Below are 18,863 nucleotides of genomic sequence, written 5' to 3' on the forward strand. Positions count from 1 at the left end.
TAGTGTATTTTAATCCTTTACCTTGGGAGTCCTCAATATTGCCCAAAAGTATATTTGTCAACCTTGAACTGTGGATCTTTTAGACTGTACCAGCTATTTGTATATATTTGGAGCCTATCATTTTGTTTGTGCTCAAAAAATAGCTTTACTAGAACATACCTCTCTTATTTCTGGTGAGCCCTGATATCCGCAGTTCATAAAAATGACACGCGAAACTAGATGTAAGGCTGCTGCTGGAGCGAAAAGTTGACGGGAACTCTTGATGATTTCATAGTACGCACAAACTCACGGATATATCAAGGAATTGTGCTCATGGAGAGAAGGGTATCTCAAGATCTAGCGTTTGCTAAGAGGTCGTCCATGGGCCACATTGCTGCGGCACGTAGCCCGGAAAACACCCTAAGTAAATCTATTTCTTTGCAGACACACGTGGAGGTCCATAATATCGCCTGTACCCAGCTTGCTCTCCAAGATTCCATCTCTCATGATTCCCAGGATCTGGCACCCTCGGGAAACATCACAACTGCAATACAAACAGATACCCGGGCTGAGAGTAGCAACAGTCTAATGAGAGGGAAAAAGGAGGGGGCAATCCCAAAAAATAAGTGTACTAAAAATAACAACTCCACTGCCAAGAAGGCAAAAGCAGCGATTGCGGGAGGTATTAGTGATGATAGTACTAAAGAAGCAGCAATGGAAATTCTTGGGGATGAGTCAGGGAAAGAAGAGGTTGGTTCTAAAACCATGCCCATGACTATTTTAGATGACACCACCCTAGATGACACACTAGCTGACATTTTTTCAAATAGTACCACAGCTAATAGCACAGGTATAAGCGCAGAAAGGGAAGATCCTTTAATATCTACTTTGATGATACTAATTAAATCCCTACTCACTCCCCTAGAAGAGAAGCTTCTTGGAATAGAAACCCAACTCCATGAATTGCAGAAGGATATAAAAGCACAGTATACCACCCAGGCAAAAAAAGTAACCCATGTAACTTTACCGGCTAATAAACCCCAAACACTTAATAAATGTGTAACTGATGTGAAAAAACAGTTTCTAAAACCCCATTGCCAAACCCCACTCGCTCTGAAGCAAGTAAAACCTGTGCCAAATCCACTCCGGCTACTGAGGCAACCACAAATAAACCAGCTAGCCTCAATGTACCCACTCACAACCCCGACAAAGCCCAACAAGACAGGACCGAAAAATGTAGAAGCATCAACTTACCACCAGAAGCATGCCCCTACGTGGTGATCTTGACTGGGGTTCCAGAATTGGCTCCTCAAATTACGGAACCCTTTTGGGCACTTAAAAACAAGGTGCTCCATTGGTTAAACTCCAATCATCCTTTACCATCAACAATAACTAGTAACATCTTAATGGTTCAGAGGGTTCCCTGGGAGGGCTATAATAGAAAAAGATCTCAGGGAGATTGTGTGGTTGTAACCTTCGAAGACCCCCGAACAGTGGAACATATCTATTTGGGAGCACCCAGAAACCATGGATCAACAATCGTGGCCAGAGCCCTGTCCTACTTCCATATGCCAGTAGAGCAACCAGACAACAGATGGAGCTGGACTAGGGGCACCTACTAAGTCAGGGGAGGGAGGGGGCATGAAATGTATAGGGACTCTAACCAAAATAGCTGGGCTGGCGGTGGAGAAGATGGATGGACTCTAATACAACGAAGGGCTGGGAGAATCCATCATGGTGACCGACAGCACTGTGAAGAATGGTTGGGTCCATCGTTTGCTCCACCCCTTATCCCCTGCTGTAACCGGTTTAGCGAACTAGAGGCTGTCGATTGACGCCCAGAGCGTGAAGAGGCTCTTCAGTATTCCCCTTCTTTATCCATTCTCTCAAAACCATCTGATAGTAGCTTACCACAGGAAATGCCTGACATGAGTGTGAGAAGCTCAAGTGATAAAAGGGCATTACATGGCAATGAAACTATAAACTTGACAAAAAAGTTGGTGGGGAGACTAATATATCCAAAAAGGGAGCAGGCCCTAGGATCAAGAGCAATCAAATCTCCGTGTCCACAAAAACCCATGGCAAAATTACATCTGAAAAACATGGGAAGGAAATGGGAAATGTCATCATGGACGAGCCAAAAGTGGCCCAGAATAAAGACATGTGCAGCCTGATGTTTTGAAACGTGGCAGGCCTAAAACAGAAAATCACTAATCCCTCCTGGGAAACTGTCACAAATGGCATGGATATCTTGGCCTTCCAAGAAACTTGGGCCATTGATCCCATACTGTACGCCGGCAGTAGGGGGAAGCTTACGGGAGACCAAAGGGGGGTTTAATCATGTACCTCTCAAACCGTCTAACATATGAGAGGGTACGCTTCTACTCCAAATGTAGTTTTTATCACAAAATGGTGATAGACACTAGAAGGGGAGCGAGTGTCATTATCATAAATTTTTATAATAATATCCCAAGAAATGCGATTCGGGATATTTTGAAAATGTTAGGTAATGATTCACAAAGTGAAATAGATAGCAAGGAGAAGGAAGTAATGATTTTGTGGGTGGAGGGGGGGATTTTAACTGTCCACTTTGCAAAAAGGGCCAAAAAGGCATTTGTGGCTTAATGTTAGAGCAGGATACTAATCTTACACATTTTAACCATACTCTAATCGGGGATCTGTTAAATGAGATATTATTTAATTATGATTTGGGATACGCAAATGAACTGGCTCACCGACCAATACCATTTGCCCCAACCTTTATTGGCAGGAGAGCATCGACCACCATTGACTTTAGCATCTGCTCAAATAGTTATGGTCATAGGATAGGTAGTTTCAAGATTCTTGACTCACCCATGAGTGATTGTCTCCCACAAATACTTGAGATTGATATCCCATTTGCGGTATGGCAAAATGACCAGCCCCCTACGCAGGCAGCCCCGGACGTGGCGTTAGGGAGGCAAAACGGGTACACACTTAAGTGGAGTAAGGTAGTCCCGGAGGAATTCCTAGCTAAGCTGGTGAATACCTGTACAGATAACTTCACAAATTTGCCTGGATGAAGACTCCAAGAGTGAACATATAATAGAAAATTTATAGCATCTACCATTAAAGAGACTCTGTTGGTGGAGTTAAGGAATGGGCCCAAGAATAGTAGAAGATGGTTTGATAAGGCATGAACCAAGGCCCTTACTGAGCTTAAACATGCAATCCACCAGGTGCCCCGGGACCCTTCTCTAATAAGAGACTTAAGGAAATGTTATAATCGGGCATTGATCAATAAGAAGAACGCAATAAAGAGGGTGGCTTGGGAAGAACTATGTGCAGCTTCACAATTTAAACATACATCTGCTTTTTGGACGGCGGTAAATGCCCCCTTCCTTTATGATAATACCAAAGCCCGCATGGAAATTGCGATTAATGAAGATGACTGGTTTGCACATTTCTCCACTCTTTACATGTCCCTAGAGGAAACATCCGATATTGGATCCAACTTAATACACGAGAAAGGGGACGGTGCACAAAAGCTGGTGGTAACTCTGCCCGAAGTTCTAATGAGTCTGAAAGCCACAAAGGGGGGAAAGGCGGCAGGCCCAGATGGGATCCCAGCAGATCTGTATAAAGCCAACAGTGACATCTGGGGCCCCATGCTTGTACAGCTTTTTAACGCAGCATTAGTAAGGGGTCTGAGTCCATCATGGTTTACATCGAACATCGTTCCAATTTACAAAAAGGGAGATAGACAAAACTGTGTATGTTATAGGCCAATATCCCTTCTCGACTCATCTATAAAGATCCTTGGTAGAGTTTTTTTAGCTAAATTACAAAACTAGGCAGAGGATAATGGGGTAATAAGCGACCTACAATTTGGATTCCAAAAGGGCATAGGAACGATCGAGCAGGGCCTAAATTTATTTATTGTTCAGCAGAAATATAGAACGATAAAAAGGGAGCGTTTATATCTCACGTTTGTCGATCTTACATCGGCTTTCGATTGTGTGTCTCACAATAAATTATGGGAACTGTTGCTAAGGCTGGGCGTGGAAGACCCGATCATTCGCTTCCTGAGGGAATTGTATTCAGGGGCCACTGCTACTGTTCGCTATGGAAAAGGGGGGGAATGCAGTAGGTCTTTTGGGATAGGGCGTGGAGTACGCCAGGGGTGCGTCTTGGCGCCTTTTTTATTCCTGATCTATGTAAACGGCCTGGAGCCTCATCTGCTGCAAGAGTGCAGGGATATGCCCATTGTTGGTAAAAGATCTATCCCTGCACTCTTGTATGCGGACGACGCTGTGTTAATGGCTCGTACCCCAATGGCCCTGCAAAACCTGATAACATCCTTCAACAAGTTTATGCTCAGTTTGGACTTAAAAATCAACTGTAGCAAGACTTTTTCCATGAACTGTGGCACACGAACAAAGAAGCAAATGAAAACTTTGTTCATAAATAACGCTTCCCTAGAAAAAACGTCCACCTTCCCTTATTTAGGCATCCTGATTCACAAGACTGGCTCTTGGACAAGTGCGGTGAAGGCAAGAATTCTCTTGTTCTCGAAGACAACAATGGCCTTAAAGAGTTTCATAAAAAAACAGGGAAAGAAACCGATAAGGGAAATTTTAACTATTTATAATGCAACGTATGTATCGGTGGCTTTGTATGGAGCGGGACTCTGGGGGTATGCCCATATAAAATCAATTCAACTAGTTGAAAATAAGTTTATGCGGTATATTCTGGCCATACCGGAAAGTATTGCGACTCTTTACTGTCACGCGGAGCTGGGGCAGCCGTATATCTCAGATATAATTAGAACCCAGCCCATTCTCCTGTGGCACAGGGTATGGACTATAAATGAGTGTGTATTAAACCGCGCCATACTCCAGATGTGTTAAAACTTGAAAATGTTAATGGTCTTAAGTGGTTAAACTATGTTAGAATGTTTCTGACAGAAATTGACCGTTTACAATATTATGAGGACCCACCTACAATGGTACACATTTCTAGAAAATTACTAAAAAAACTGTGCATGGAACATCTGAGGGAAAAAAGACTGTCAGAAGAAACAAATAAAAAGACGGTTTCCTCACACCAGTTGATTTTAACCGGAGATAAATTACAGCCATACTTGAGCCTCCCTATGTCTAATTATGATAGATTTCTTCTTACACGTTTCAGATTTAATATTGTTTTTAGGTTACTGACCTTCCCAGAAATGAACTCTTGGTCGAATGAATTGTCTTTGTGCCCATGTGATGAATTGTCCCTGCAATCTGATAACCATGTTTTATTTTTTTGTAAATTTTACACTTTGCCTCGCAGGAAATTTATCATCCCTATCCTTAAAGAGATGAATTTAAATAGATGTCGCCCAGCGTTTTCTGAATTGCAAAGAATGGACACTGTTTTTATTTTTGCATCACTAGCAGAGTTTTTTAAACATGTTTTTAAACTGCGGAAATCGATTTGTATGGATGAATTTTAAACTGTTTAAATTAGGGAAAAACTGTGTCTCCTTCTCCTTAGACAAAAAGCTGTTTTATTATTCACTGTAAATGGAATCTTAACTTGTTGCTTTTATGGTTATTGTCTTTTTAACCGAATAAAGTACTTTTTGAACTTTGAACTTTGAGTGACTCCCTCAGGCAGCAGTCACTGCGACCGAAGAGAGAGTAAGCAGTAAGGCTGGGACAAACCACAAGAATCAGCAGGTGCCAGCCTCCAGGGTTTCACCATCGAGAGGTTTGCATCTGCCAATGTTTCTTGGAATACTGAATTTAACTGGAATATTGGCCTGGCACAAGGAACGTCACAGCAGTATGGCAATCTTGGAGCTAGACACTCTAGTACCCTCCAATGCTTGCATGCTTGTAGCCAAGCCAAGAATCCACGCATCATCCCCGCACCGGTAAGGGTCACGACGCATCCCCTACGCTGCGCAAGCATTGAGGCGCGACGCATCATTTCCCTTGGATCACGGAACCGACACATCTCCCCTTTTGTTCATTTTGCGTTATGCATCCAGGTACTTTGTTGAGAACTGTTTAGCATTAATCATCAACTTGAACTAAGCAACTTTTATCATCTTTAAGTCATCTTAAGTACAGTATTGTGGATTTTTGTCGTTTGTGGTTTTGTGTTAAGTCTATATAAAGAATACTTATTTTTATAAAACCTGTGTTGTGTCCATCGGTAGTGTTTTCACTGTATTACTGTGTATATTCACAAATGCTTAACACACTGCCTCTGAGATAAGCCGGTCTGCTCATGCCAAGCTACCAAGGGGGTGAGCAGGGGTTATTTAGGAGTGTAATCCTCTTATCCTGACTTACAAGTAGGGACAAAGGTGTATACCATTGCCAACTTGAGACCCCCAGATCTAACAGTCCCTTATAAAGACAGTCATACACCTACTAAATCACCCATTCAGAGAACAACACACCCATGCATTCATCCATATACCACTCATGCACTCACTCACTCATCCATGCTGCCACGGACTCACCTATACACAAGTTATGTACCCACTAACCCATACACCACTCACTCACTCATTGAGCCACTGACACAGCCATTTACTCACCCATAATCTAATACAACCACTTCCTCGCCCATACAGCTTCTCACACACTCATTCACTCACAGACACGCCCGCTCAATTTCTCATACACCCACTCACATTCACTCTGCCATACTGACACTCACAAAGTCATACATGCAGTCACACATGTGCTCACTCTGCCTAAACAGGCACTCACCCACCTACTCATAGAACTAATCACACACACACTCACTCACCCACACATATGACTTACATGAGTGGCTGTATGGTTGAGTGAGTGAGTGTATGAGTTGTGTATGGATGCATGAATGGATGTATTTGTGTCTGTATGGGTGATTTAGTAGGCATATGAATGCATGTATAAGGGACTGATTGGGTGTATCAGTATGTGTATGGGTGAGCGAGGTCATGCTATGCGAGGTCATAAGTAGTGCATTGCGGGGGCATAAGGTATAGTTAGCTCAGGTAACTTTAACTACTTATTTTCAATGGTTTTGTATGAGTGAAACCTGAGCCCAACTACAACAGCCCTCCAACATTTGTTTTTGCAGTGAATATCTAAGGTTTTTGAAATTGTATTTCTAAAGTGTTATGTCCCTCTAATGTTTGTTTTTTTAGTTAATTTATAGTTTTTATTTTTAATATTAATTGTATTATAATCATTCATTTTGATTTAGGTATTTTAACTGCGAGCCTTCTCCATTTATAAATATACTTTCTATACTTTTAAACACAAAAATACTGTTAGACCTGACATCATTGGCTTGAGTCTCTCCTCCATTTTTCTGTTTGCCTCTACTGTTTTACGATGTTTTGCTGGTATATGCTTTGGGCGCCGTGTCACTGCTGATCAGTGCCATAGCGCAAGTGCTCCCTCTGTTAAAATGATGTATCTATTGTATCCATGTTTGGCTTATTTGGTTTACTGTCAGTCCCTAGTCTAGTGCACCAGGAGTGCCGGGGCTTGTAAATACAAATGCCGCTCGTGGGCTTGCAGCACGTGTTGTGCCACCCACAGGAGCGGCCTTGTAAAAGAATGTCTACGGGTCGATCATTGCGAGACCCACGTGCAGTCTTGCACTGTCACGTCGGCTGCGCAGGTATACCTACTTGCCAGCCCCTCCAACCTTCCCTTAACTTCATGTTAGTCACCCCTATGGTAGGCCCATGGGCAGGGTGCATTGTAAGTGTAAGGTAGGACACGCCTGACCAAGTTGGCATGTCCTGATAGTGAAGTGCCGCCATCTTAGTGCTTCACTATTGCGAGGTAGCCTGCTCTCCGTTGGATAGAATGGGCCGCCGGGATTATTAATGCTATAGTCCTAGCTGGCTCGGAGAGTACAGTGCAATGTCGAGTTTGGTATCCCTGAGCTCGGGGTTTAATTACGCATCCATTGGTATGGATGGTTTTTGGACTCTGGGTTCGAAAGTAGCACTTTTAGAAAGTGTCTATTTTCTTGTCTAACCATATCTGGTCTCTGCTGGTCTTGCGTGTGTGTGTGACAGGAGCTGGGTGGCTCCAAGAGGTCTGGATGAGTCAGTGTGGGATGAGTGGGACATTTACGTTGAGAGTAGGGGGAGAGTAGTTGTTGATACCCTGCCTTGCCTGATACAATGCTGGCTCCACCTCCTGCCAAGCGACTGATGGCTCTGTGCCTGCCATGGACGATCCTAGCCCCACCTCCTGCCAGGAGGGCGATAGCTCTGCTCCTGCCAGTATCAAGGCTGGCTCCACCTCCTGCGGGGCATCTGAGTACCCGGCCCGGCTCAATGAATAGGCCAGGTGAGACTGCCTAGCTCCACCCACCACAGACCCAGGATGTTGGGAAACCCCCGGCATAGACAAAGGGATCAAAGACGAAAAGGGGTATAAGAGAAGGACCCCTGAACTAGGAAATCAGATCACTTCTGACAAGGAACCCTGTAACCAAGGACAAGAGGCCTGCTGATCTAAAGGACTGCCTACCCCTTCTGCCAGTGTGCTGTTGTTGGGGGAATCCTGCAGTGCTTCTTTATTTTTGCCAAGGAACCAGGAGAGAGGAACTGTGTGTGTACTCTCACGCTTGCTAAGAAAATCTCCAAGGACTGGAAGAGTGCCAGTCTCCTGCTGAAGTCACAGGGCTAAAGGACTTCATCTGCTAAAAGTGCTATTCGCTGGAAGTGTGAATCCAGCACCTCTGAAAGGACCAGCAATCACGACGATCGGACGCTGGGCCCAACCGACGCCAGCAGCAACGCCAGTGAGTAGGAGTACGGCTCTAACTCCAGAGGACCTCGTGTCTGCCCCGCTGCTGATCGCATCAACCGTGTGCCCTTCGACGCCGTGAGCGCTGCTCAGTCTGTGCAACTGCATCATCGACAACGCCTGCTGTGGCCTGATCGACACCGAAGACGCGACGCCGGATTGCCCGACGCCGCTGATCATCGTGTGCTTCAATTTCCTAAGGTACTGTGTTGTTGGGGGTCCGTGTGACTCCAGGCCCGGCGCAGCGCTCCTCGCGGTCGACGCCGAACCTGTGGATTGTCTTTGCCCCAGCGTTGTGTAGCTCCCGTGTGAGTTACCCTGTTGCTAAGAACTGTGTTTCCAAGAAGAAGATTTGCTTGATACTAAAAGACTCTTGTGCTAAAGAAGAAACTACCTTTGAACTATCCTTTTTCCTTCCCGAACGTATTTACTCCGATTGTGTACAATTTTGCCGTTATTTGGTCTTGTGCTAAGTCTTATATAAAAATACTTATTTTTATAATACTACTGTGTCGTGTCCATTTGTAGTGTATTCACTTTATTACTGTATGTGGTCATAATTGCTTAACACACAGCCTCTGAGATAAGCCTGTTCTGCTCTGCCAAGCTACCAAGGGGGTGAGCAGGGGTTATCGAAGGGTGTGATCCCCTTGCCCTGACTAGAAAAGGAGTGTCCCTATTTGTCAGAAGTGTATACCTCTGCCAACTAGAGACAGCCGGTTCTAACATTGGATGCAGCGGTGAGGATTTGGACCTTGCATTTATGACCCACGTACAGTGATTAGTGTGCGCTACGTAGTGAAAGCAGACCATAACGCAGTCACAATCTGATTCGGAAGGATCCTATTTTTGTTCTCCGCTTTCCTGAAACGTGATTTTCTGAACACTGCCAGTTTTAACCATGAGTGACAACGGAGTCACTGCCCCTGCTATCGTTGTTGTTGAAGAGTTCGAGAGGAGTAAGCTAAAGAGATACAAGAAAGATGAGCTGAAACACTTTTGCAACCAGTTTGAAGTTCCTACCACCGGCCTCTTGAGAAAAGATGATTTCTATAAAGCGTTACAGGCCTGGTGGGAATCCAGAAATCCCTCTGATGTGGTGGTGGTACCCACAGAGGAAGGGGATGAGGAGGTGCCAGTGAATGGACCTGTGCCCTCTCCCGGAAGCAGTGTTTCCTCCAAAGGTCTTTCCCCTGAAGAAAGAGAAGAAAGGGCGAAAGAGCGAGCTTACAACATGGAGATGGCAAGGCTAAAGATAAATGGGCAGTTGGAGTTAGAAAATGCAAGAGGTAGAAGGGAAGCTGATTTAGAGATCAAAAAGTTGGAGTTTGAACGAGAGAAGTTAGCTTTGGAACGTGAAGCCAGGTTGAGGGAACTGGATATCCAAGCTAAAAAGTTAGAGTTGAATCCCTCTGGTGGCAGCATTCCATCCGAGCCTGCAGAAAGTAAGTTTTACTTCCCGAAAGATGTGATCAAAGATTACAATAAGAATGAAGATATTGGTCAATGGTTTAAAGCATATGAGTTAGCATTGTTGGCCCACCAGGTCCCTGAGAAGAATTGGGGAGCAGGGTTGTGGGGTCGCTTTGTGAATGAGGGAAGAGATACCCTGTTAGACATGCCTGTTGCGGATAGGATGTCGTATGCTCATATGAAAGATGCTTTAATGTTGCGATATGGTTTAACCCCCGAGCAGTACAGACAAGCTTTTAGAGAATGTAAGAAGTTGCCTGGTACGACGTGGGTTGAATATGTGTCTTATTTTTGCAGAGCCATGGATGGTTGGGTAAAGGGCAGCAAAGTGGAAAGTTATGAAGCTCTCTATGATTTGTTTGCGTGGGAGCACTTGTCTAATAACTGTTTTCCAGAGCTGCGCCAGCACCTGATTGATAGCAAGATATCTAACCCTAGAAAACTTGCTGAGGAGGCGGACCGCTGGGTCAGTACCAGGGTCCACAAGGGTCCAGTGGGAGACTCAGCCAAAGGTGGGCAGGGTCCCCAGCAGAAGAGTGGGGGGGACAAGGGTAAACAGAAGGAGTCTCAGAAAGGGCCCCAAAGTAATCCCCAAGGGAACCAAGGGAAAGGTTCCCAGCCTCCCCCTGAGAAGAAGCCAGGGGCCCCGACGGGTAAACCTGTTCATAGGGGCCCCCTAACCTGCTACGGTTGTGGGCAGGTGGGACACCGGTTTTATGACCCCCAGTGTCCCAAGAAGGATTCGAATGCACCGCCGCGTGCACCCCCTCGTCAGTTGGCCAGTGTAGCCTTGGGAGGGGAGGAGATGGTTGTCCATAGTGGGAGGGGTCCCGCGGAAATGTCCCTGGTCTCGCTAGGAGACATGCAAATGGTCCCTCCACCCCCTCTGCCTAGTAACACTAGTAAATATAGACAGTGGGTGACCATTAATGGCCATAGAGTGGAAGCTCTCAGAGACACCGGAGCGAGTGTGACAGCTGTCAAGTGTCACTTGGTGTCCAAAGAGCAGGTGGTTCCCCACGCATTCTACCCCGTGATAGCTGCCGATAACTCCCAGAAAGAGTGTGAGGTGGCTCAGGTTTCCTTTGAATGGGGGGGAGTTTCAGGTACTCTTCAGGTTGCTGTGAGGCCCGCCATGCCTGTCGACTGTCTCCTGGGCAATGATTTGGAAGACTCCCCTTGGGCTAAGGTGGAGCGAGCGGCGCACTTGAAAATGTTGGGTGTGCCAGAGTGGGTGTGTGCAACCACTCGATCCGTGACAGCGAGTAAGGGTGTCGATGGGGTCCCGGAGCCTGAAAGTAAGGCCCAGGACCCAGCTGTGAAGAGAAGAGGCAGGAGGCGCGGGAAACCGTCCTCCGTTGTTCCCGTGGTCCAGAAGGAGCTAGACCCTGAGGGGGATGCCCTGGAGCCCACAGGGGAACAAATTGCCGAACTGGGAGATCTGCCCGAGCTGACCCACTGGCAGCAGGATGGGGGTCCCTCCAGGGAGGAATTCTGTGCGGAACAGAAGGTGTGCCCTTCTCTTGTGGGCATGAGGCAGCAGGCCTCAGCCCAATCCTCAGGTGATCAGTCAGGGTCACATTTTGTGTACTGGGAGAACGACCTCCTGTATAGCGAGCCTAAGGCTGCTGAGCCTGGGTCAGCCCGTGTGCTGGTGGTACCCCAGCGCTTCAGAGCCTTCCTACTGGGTTTGGCTCATGACGTACCGTTAGCTGGACATCTGGGGCAGGACAAGACCTATGACAGGCTTGTCACCCATTTTTATTGGCCTCAGATGCGTAGGGATGTAGACATCCATTGCAAGACTTGTCGCACTTGCCAGGCAAGTGGGAATAGCGGAAGGAAGCAGAAGGCTCCCCTCCAACCTTTTCCGGTGGTCAGCACCCCCTTTGACCGGGTGGGTATTGACATTGTTGGGCCCCTGGACCCAAAGACAGCCCTGGGCAACAGGTTCATCCTGGTCTTGGTGGACCATGCCACAAGGTACCCGGAAGCCATCCCTCTCAGGACAGTGACGGCCCCCGTGGTGGGACGGGCACTGATGGGTGTTTTCTCCCGGATGGGGTTCCCCAGAGAGGTGGTGTCCGACCGAGGCACCAACTTCATTTCGAACTATATGAAGTCTCTGTGGAAGGAGTGTGGGGTAACCTACAAGTTCACCACTCCTTACCACCCTCAAGGAAATGGGCTGGTTGAGAGATTCAACCGGACCCTGAAAGGCATGATTATGGGTCTTGAAGAACCAATGAGGCGGAAATGGGACGTCCTCTTGCCATGCCTGTTGTTTGCTTACCGTGAGGTGCCGCAGAAGGCTCTAGGGTTCAGCCCCTTTGAGCTCTTATACGGTCACCCGGTAAGAGGGCCTTTGAGTCTGGTCAAGGAAGGCTGGGAGCAATCTCCCAGGAAACCTCCCCAGGATGTATACAGCTACATGCTGGCCTTTCGGAACCAGACTCGGCGCTTCAGAGAACTTGTTCAGGCAAATCTGGAGGCCAGCCAGGAGGAGATGAAGCGATGGTACGACCGGAATGCCACTCTGGTAGAGCTTCAGCCTGGTCAGGAAGTGTGGGTCATGTCCCCTGTGGAACCTTGTGCGCTCAAGGACAGGTGGACTGGACCGTTTAAGGTTGTGGAGAAGAAGAGCGATGTCACCTACTTGGTGGACTTGAAATCTCCCAGGAACCCCTTGCGGGTCCTGCATGTCAACCGTTTGAAGCCCCACTTAGAAAGGTCCGAAGTGGGCATGCTCCTAGCTACAGATGATGGAACGGAGGAGGAGAGTGAGCCTCTTCCTGACCTCCTGTATGCTAAAGAGCAAGACGGGTCAGTGGATGGTGTGGTCCTCTCTGACACACTGACCCTTGAGCAGAAACAGGATTGTCGCCACCTGTTGGGACAATTCCCGGATCTGTTTTCCTTGGTTCCGGGTGTCACGCTTTGGTGTGTCCATGACGTTGACACCGGAGACAGCCCTCCTGTGAAGCACAAGGCTTACAGGGTGACTGACAAGGTCAGGGCGTACATTAAGGAGGAGGTCTCCAAAATGTTCGCGTTAGGGGTGATTGAGTCCTCTAGCAGTCCTTGGGCCAGCCCAGTGGTCTTGGTTCCGAAGGCTGCAGCGCCTGGTGCTTCACCAGAACTCCGGTTCTGCGTGGATTACCGAGGACTCAATTCGGTCACGAAGACTGACGCGCACCCCATCCCCAGAGCTGATGAGCTCATCGATCGGTTGGGGGCTGCCCGGTACCTTAGTACGTTCGACTTAACGTCTCGGTACTGGCAGATCGCCTTGACTGATGGGGCAAAAGAGAGGTCGGCGTTCTCCACACCAGATGGGCTATACCAGTTCCGGGTGATGCCCTTTGGGATGAAGAATGCCCCTGCCACCTTCCAGAGGTTGGTCAACCAGGTCTTGGCTGGACTGGAGGAATTCAGCGCCGCCTACCTGGACGACATCGCAGTGTTCAGCGCCAGCTGGGAGGAACACTTGCGCCACCTCCAGGAAGTGTTGTTGGCCCTGCACGGAGCAGGCCTCACAATCAAAGCCAGTAAGTGCCAGATTGGGCAGGGTTCTGTGGTGTACTTGGGGCACCAAGTAGGGAGTGGTAAGGTGGCCCCCCTGCAACCCAAGATTGAGACCATCCTGGCTTGGGCACCGCCCAAAACCCAAACGCAGGTGAGAGCCTTCTTAGGACTCACGGGTTATTACAGGAGGTTTGTCAAGGATTACGGCAACATTGTGCACCCCTTGACTTCGCTGACTTCCAGGAAGCAGCCACGAAACGTGATCTGGACTGATGCCTGTCAAACGGCCTTTGACACCCTGAAAACTGCAATGTGCACAGCACCTATACTCCAGGCACCCGACTTTTCGAAAGAATTCATTGTTCAGACGGACGCTTCAGAGCATGGCGTGGGGGCTGTTCTAGCTCAGGTGAATGAAGAGGGCCGAGACTTGCCTGTAGCCTTCATCAGTAGGAGGTTACTTCCCAGGGAAACAAGGTGGAGTGCGAGAGAGAGAGAAGCATTTGCTGTGGTCTGGGCGCTGAAGAAGCTAAGACCCTACCTGTTTGGGACTCACTTCCGGGTTCAGACAGACCACAGGCCCCTCAGATGGTTGATGCAAATGAGGGGTGAGAATCCAAAACTGTTGAGGTGGTTCATTGCTCTACAGGGGATGGACTTTACGGTGGAACACCGCCCTGGTACAGATCACGCCAATGCTGATGGTCTGTCCAGATTTTTCCGCCTTAGTGATGAGGACTCCCTAGGTTAAGGGTAGTTCTCCCCACATTTCAGCTGGAGGGGACACGTGTTAGACCTGACATCATTGGCTTGAGTCTCTCCTCCATTTTTCTGTTTGCCTCTACTGTTTTACGATGTTCTGCTGGAATATGCTTTGGGCGCCGTGTCACTGCTGATCAGTGCCATAGCGCAAGTGCTCCCTCTGTTAAAATGATGTATCTATTGTATCCATGTTTGGCTTATTTGGTTTACTGTCAGTCCCTAGTCTAGTGCACCAGGAGTGCCGGGGCTTGTAAATACAAATGCCGCTCGTGGGCTTGCAGCACGTGTTGTGCCACCCACAGGAGCGGCCTTGTAAAAGAATGTCTACGGGTCGGTCATTGCGAGACCCACGTGCAGTCTTGCACTGTCACTTCGGCTGCGCAGGTATACCTACTTGCCAGCCCCTCCAACCTTCCCTTAACTTCATGTTAGTCACCCCTATGGTAGGCCCATGGGCAGGGTGCATTGTAAGTGTAAGGTAGGACACGCCTGACCAAGTTGGCATGTCCTGATAGTGAAGTGCCGCCATCTTAGTGCTTCACTATTGCGAGGTAGCCTGCTCTCCGTTGGATAGAATGGGCCGCCGGGATTATTAATGCTATAGTCCTAGCTGGCTTGGAGAGTACGGTGCAATGTCGAGTTTGGTATCCCTGAGCTCGGGGTTTAATTACGCATCCATTGGTATGGATGGTTTTTGGACTCTGGGTTCGAAAGTAGCACTTTTAGAAAGTGTCTATTTTCTTGTCTAACCATATCTGGTCTCTGCTGGTCTTGCGTGTGTGTGACAGGAGCTGGGTGGCTCCAAGAGGTCTGGATGAGTCAGTGTGGGATGAGTGGGACATTTACGTTGAGAGTAGGGGGAGAGTAGTTGTTGATAGCCTGCCTTGCCTGATACAATGCTGGCTCCACCTCCTGCCAAGCGACTGATGGCTCTGTGCCTGCCATGGACGATCCCAGCCCCACCTCCTGCCAGGAGGGCGATAGCTCTGCTCCTGCCAGTATCAAGGCTGGCTCCACCTCCTGCGGGGCGTCTGAGGACCCGGCCCGGCTCAATGAATAGGCCAGGTGCGACTGCCTAGCTCCACCCACCACAGACCCAGGATGTTGGGAAACCCCCTGCATAGACAAAGGGATCAAAGACGAAAAGGGGTATAAGAGAAGGACCCCTGAACTAGGAAATCAGATCACTTCTGACAAGGAACCCTGTAACCAAGGACAAGAGGCCTGCTGATCTAAAGGACTGCCTACCCCTTCTGCCAGTGTGCTGTTGTTGGGGGAATCCTGCAGTGCTTCTTTATTTTTGCCAAGGAACCAGGAGAGAGGAACTGTGTGTGTACTCTCACGCTTGCTAAGAAAATCTCCAAGGACTGGAAGAGTGCCAGTCTCCTGCTGAAGTCACAGGGCTAAAGGACTTCATCTGCTAAAAGTGCTATTCGCTGGAAGTGTGAATCCAGCACCTCTGAAAGGACCAGCAATCACGACGATCGGACGCTGGGCCCAACCGACGCCAGCAGCAACGCCAGTGAGTAGGAGTACGGCTCTAACTCCAGAGGACCTCGTGTCTGCCCCGCTGCTGATCGCATCAACCGTGTGCCCTTCGACGCCGTGAGCGCTGCTCACTCTGTGCAACTGCATCATCGACAACGCCTGCTGTGGCCTGATCGACACCGAAGACGCGACGCCGGATTGCCCGACGCCGCTGATCATCGTGTGCTTCAATTTCCTAAGGTACTGTGTTGTTGGGGGTCCGTTTGACTCCAGGCCCGGCGCAGCGCTCCTCGCGGTCGACGCCGAACCTGTGGATTGTCTTTGCCCCAGCGTTGTGTAGCTCCCGTGTGAGTTACCCTGTTGCTAAGAACTGTGTTTCCAAGAAGAAGATTTGCTTGATACTAAAAGACTCTTGTGCTAAAGAAGAAACTACCTTTGAACTATCCTTTTTCCTTCCCGAACGTATTTATTCCGATTGTGTACAGTTTTGCCGTTATTTGGTCTTGTGCTAAGTCTTATATAAAAATACTTATTTTTATAATACTACTGTGTCGTGTCCATTTGTAGTGTATTCACTTTATTACTGTATGTGGTCATAATTGCTTAACACACAGCCTCTGAGATAAGCCTGTTCTGCTCTGCCAAGCTACCAAGGGGGTGAGCAGGGGTTATCGAAGGGTGTGATCCCCTTGCCCTGACTAGAAAAGGAGTGTCCCTATTTGTCAGAAGTGTATACCTCTGCCAACTAGAGACAGCCGGTTCTAACAAATACCATATGTATTCAAGGTAAAATATATACAGATTTCATTACTGTAATTAAACAAATAGCATTTTATTTGTAATTATTTTTTGAGTTCTCCGGTACCTGTGTTGGTCCAAAAACAGACAGGACATTTACTCTAGGTATTTTAATCCCAATCACAGAAACAGGATGAATCTTTGAGTCCAAATCCGCTGATTTTTCAGAAATGTTATAAATTATTTCAAATATCTACACCTCTCCATTTTCATTAATGACAGTGTGAACATACTTACAGGTATATATAAACCACCTTAAATGTGTTTTTCAACAAAGTTATCAAATTCATGAGTGTCCCGAATCCACAAAACCATGCACCGGATTCACTAATTCACTCGAAAGCACACTCAAACCTTGCCTTTCCATTGGATATATGAGGACCCCACCTTTGTACATGGAAAATCACACCCAAAAACAGTTCTCCAGGGAAGTCTCTAGAACAAGGATTGAGAACCTGTGGTGCTCTGCGTTTAGAGAATAGCTGAAGCTACATCTTTTGTGCAGGATGAACATCCAAAACCTGAGAGTTCTTTGGCACTGGGCAATAAAGTGGCTACAATTGATATGTTGATAATTAATATGCACAGACATTCCTAAATTTAGATTAGTATTAGGGTTTCTTACCATATTCTACCTCTTTAGAAAGGGTCTTGAATGTTGTATAGTAGCTGCTTTCTTTAGCATGCAGAATATTCCCCATGGTCTGGACAGCTGGAGACTGGAACTAAAATGTAAAAGTAAAATAATTTACACAATATTAAGCCTGGATATAGCATTTATTCTCGAGTAGGATGTTTCTGTGTGTTAGCAGTATGCTCACAAGTGACAAACTTTACAAAAACTGTACAAATTTTGTTTTCTACGCAGCTCAACTTTTAGAAAGGTATCTGACCTCGGAAAAGCATTCCTTGTGAAATCCAGTTTCAAAGAGAAAACATTATACAGTAACAGAAGAATTCTAAAACATATGGCATTCTGTAAAGATGTTCAGGGATTTGACAATTCTTTTGTTATGCAAGATCTGTGGTATTCTTAGATAAAATAATATTTTAGATGAATTAGGCCCAGAGTACAAGGTTGATGCAATTATAATATGCTGGGATAGTGTGTGGCCAGAAATAATGTTTCTTCCAGATAGCCCCATTCATGAACACTGCTATCATGAGTATTTGTCCTGGGAACAGGGAATTATGAGTGGACCTAGATTTACCAGTATCCACATTCTAGGAAGCTGGAAGCAGAGTGGGGCAGAGGACCTAATTCTGGGTGAGGGTAGGGAGTTTGGGCACAGATGAGAATGTAGACTGGCAGTGTAAGTATTCCATGGTCCTCTGTACAAAGGAAGGGGGGGGGGGTGGAGGACAGGATTCAAGAGACGAGAAAGAGATGTGCCTCCTGCTTCTTCAATCACTTGTTCAGAGCAGAGTGACTGAAGCTTGAACTTAATTGAACTTACCAGCTTATAAAAATCAGACCATCTCTTTGGAAAACGGAGTGTGGAACATGGGTCAGTTACACATGGATTCAGTGGCATCAGACTTGGAAATACCAAGTCTCCCAAGTTATATTTGTGGCCTTAGAATGTGGTTATGCATGTAGAAATTGCAAGGATGAGACCATGTCTGAACTAGATTAATAAAAACACAAAAGGTGACAGGAGGAAATATTTCAGTAAGTCTAAATCACTGGCAATCGCTCAGGGTAGCATTCCAACCAATCGTTCTTTTGCATATCACGTCAACTCAATTTGGACCCAGCTATATGCAAATCATTCTTGAAACTGCTAAAATTGGAACAGTCCACTCCGAACTGCGGGCCATAACCTCCAAGAACGAGACACAAACAACCCAAGACCAGTTTTGCCCCTATTGGGGTGCCTCAGGCAGGTGTAGCTTAGTTCGAGTGGCACGGTTGGAACAGGACACATGTCAGGGCACACCATGGCACTTTGGGCTTAGATTACCTGGTGATGGATGAGGAGTTTAGGAAAAATAACATTAAAAGAATGAACCATCTTTTGGCGTAATGCGTACTTC

The 18,863-nt window shown here is 47.1% G+C and overlaps 1 protein-coding gene across 1 annotated transcript in view; it reads right to left on the reverse strand.

Annotated features, from left to right (window-relative positions):
• DNAH11 (dynein axonemal heavy chain 11) overlaps positions 1-18,863 on the reverse strand; it is a 3,435,931-nt gene that overhangs the window by 3,064,211 nt on the left and 352,857 nt on the right. The window contains exon 5 of the mRNA XM_086939827.1: positions 17,452-17,551. Coding sequence (XP_086795953.1) covers positions 17,452-17,551 — 100 coding nt within the window. The remainder of the gene's footprint in view (positions 1-17,451; positions 17,552-18,863) is intronic.

The sequence above is a fragment of the Lissotriton vulgaris genome, chromosome 10, assembly GCF_964263255.1.
Source record: "Lissotriton vulgaris chromosome 10, aLisVul1.2, whole genome shotgun sequence".
In the NCBI taxonomy this organism is placed as follows: Eukaryota; Metazoa; Chordata; class Amphibia; order Caudata; family Salamandridae; genus Lissotriton; species Lissotriton vulgaris.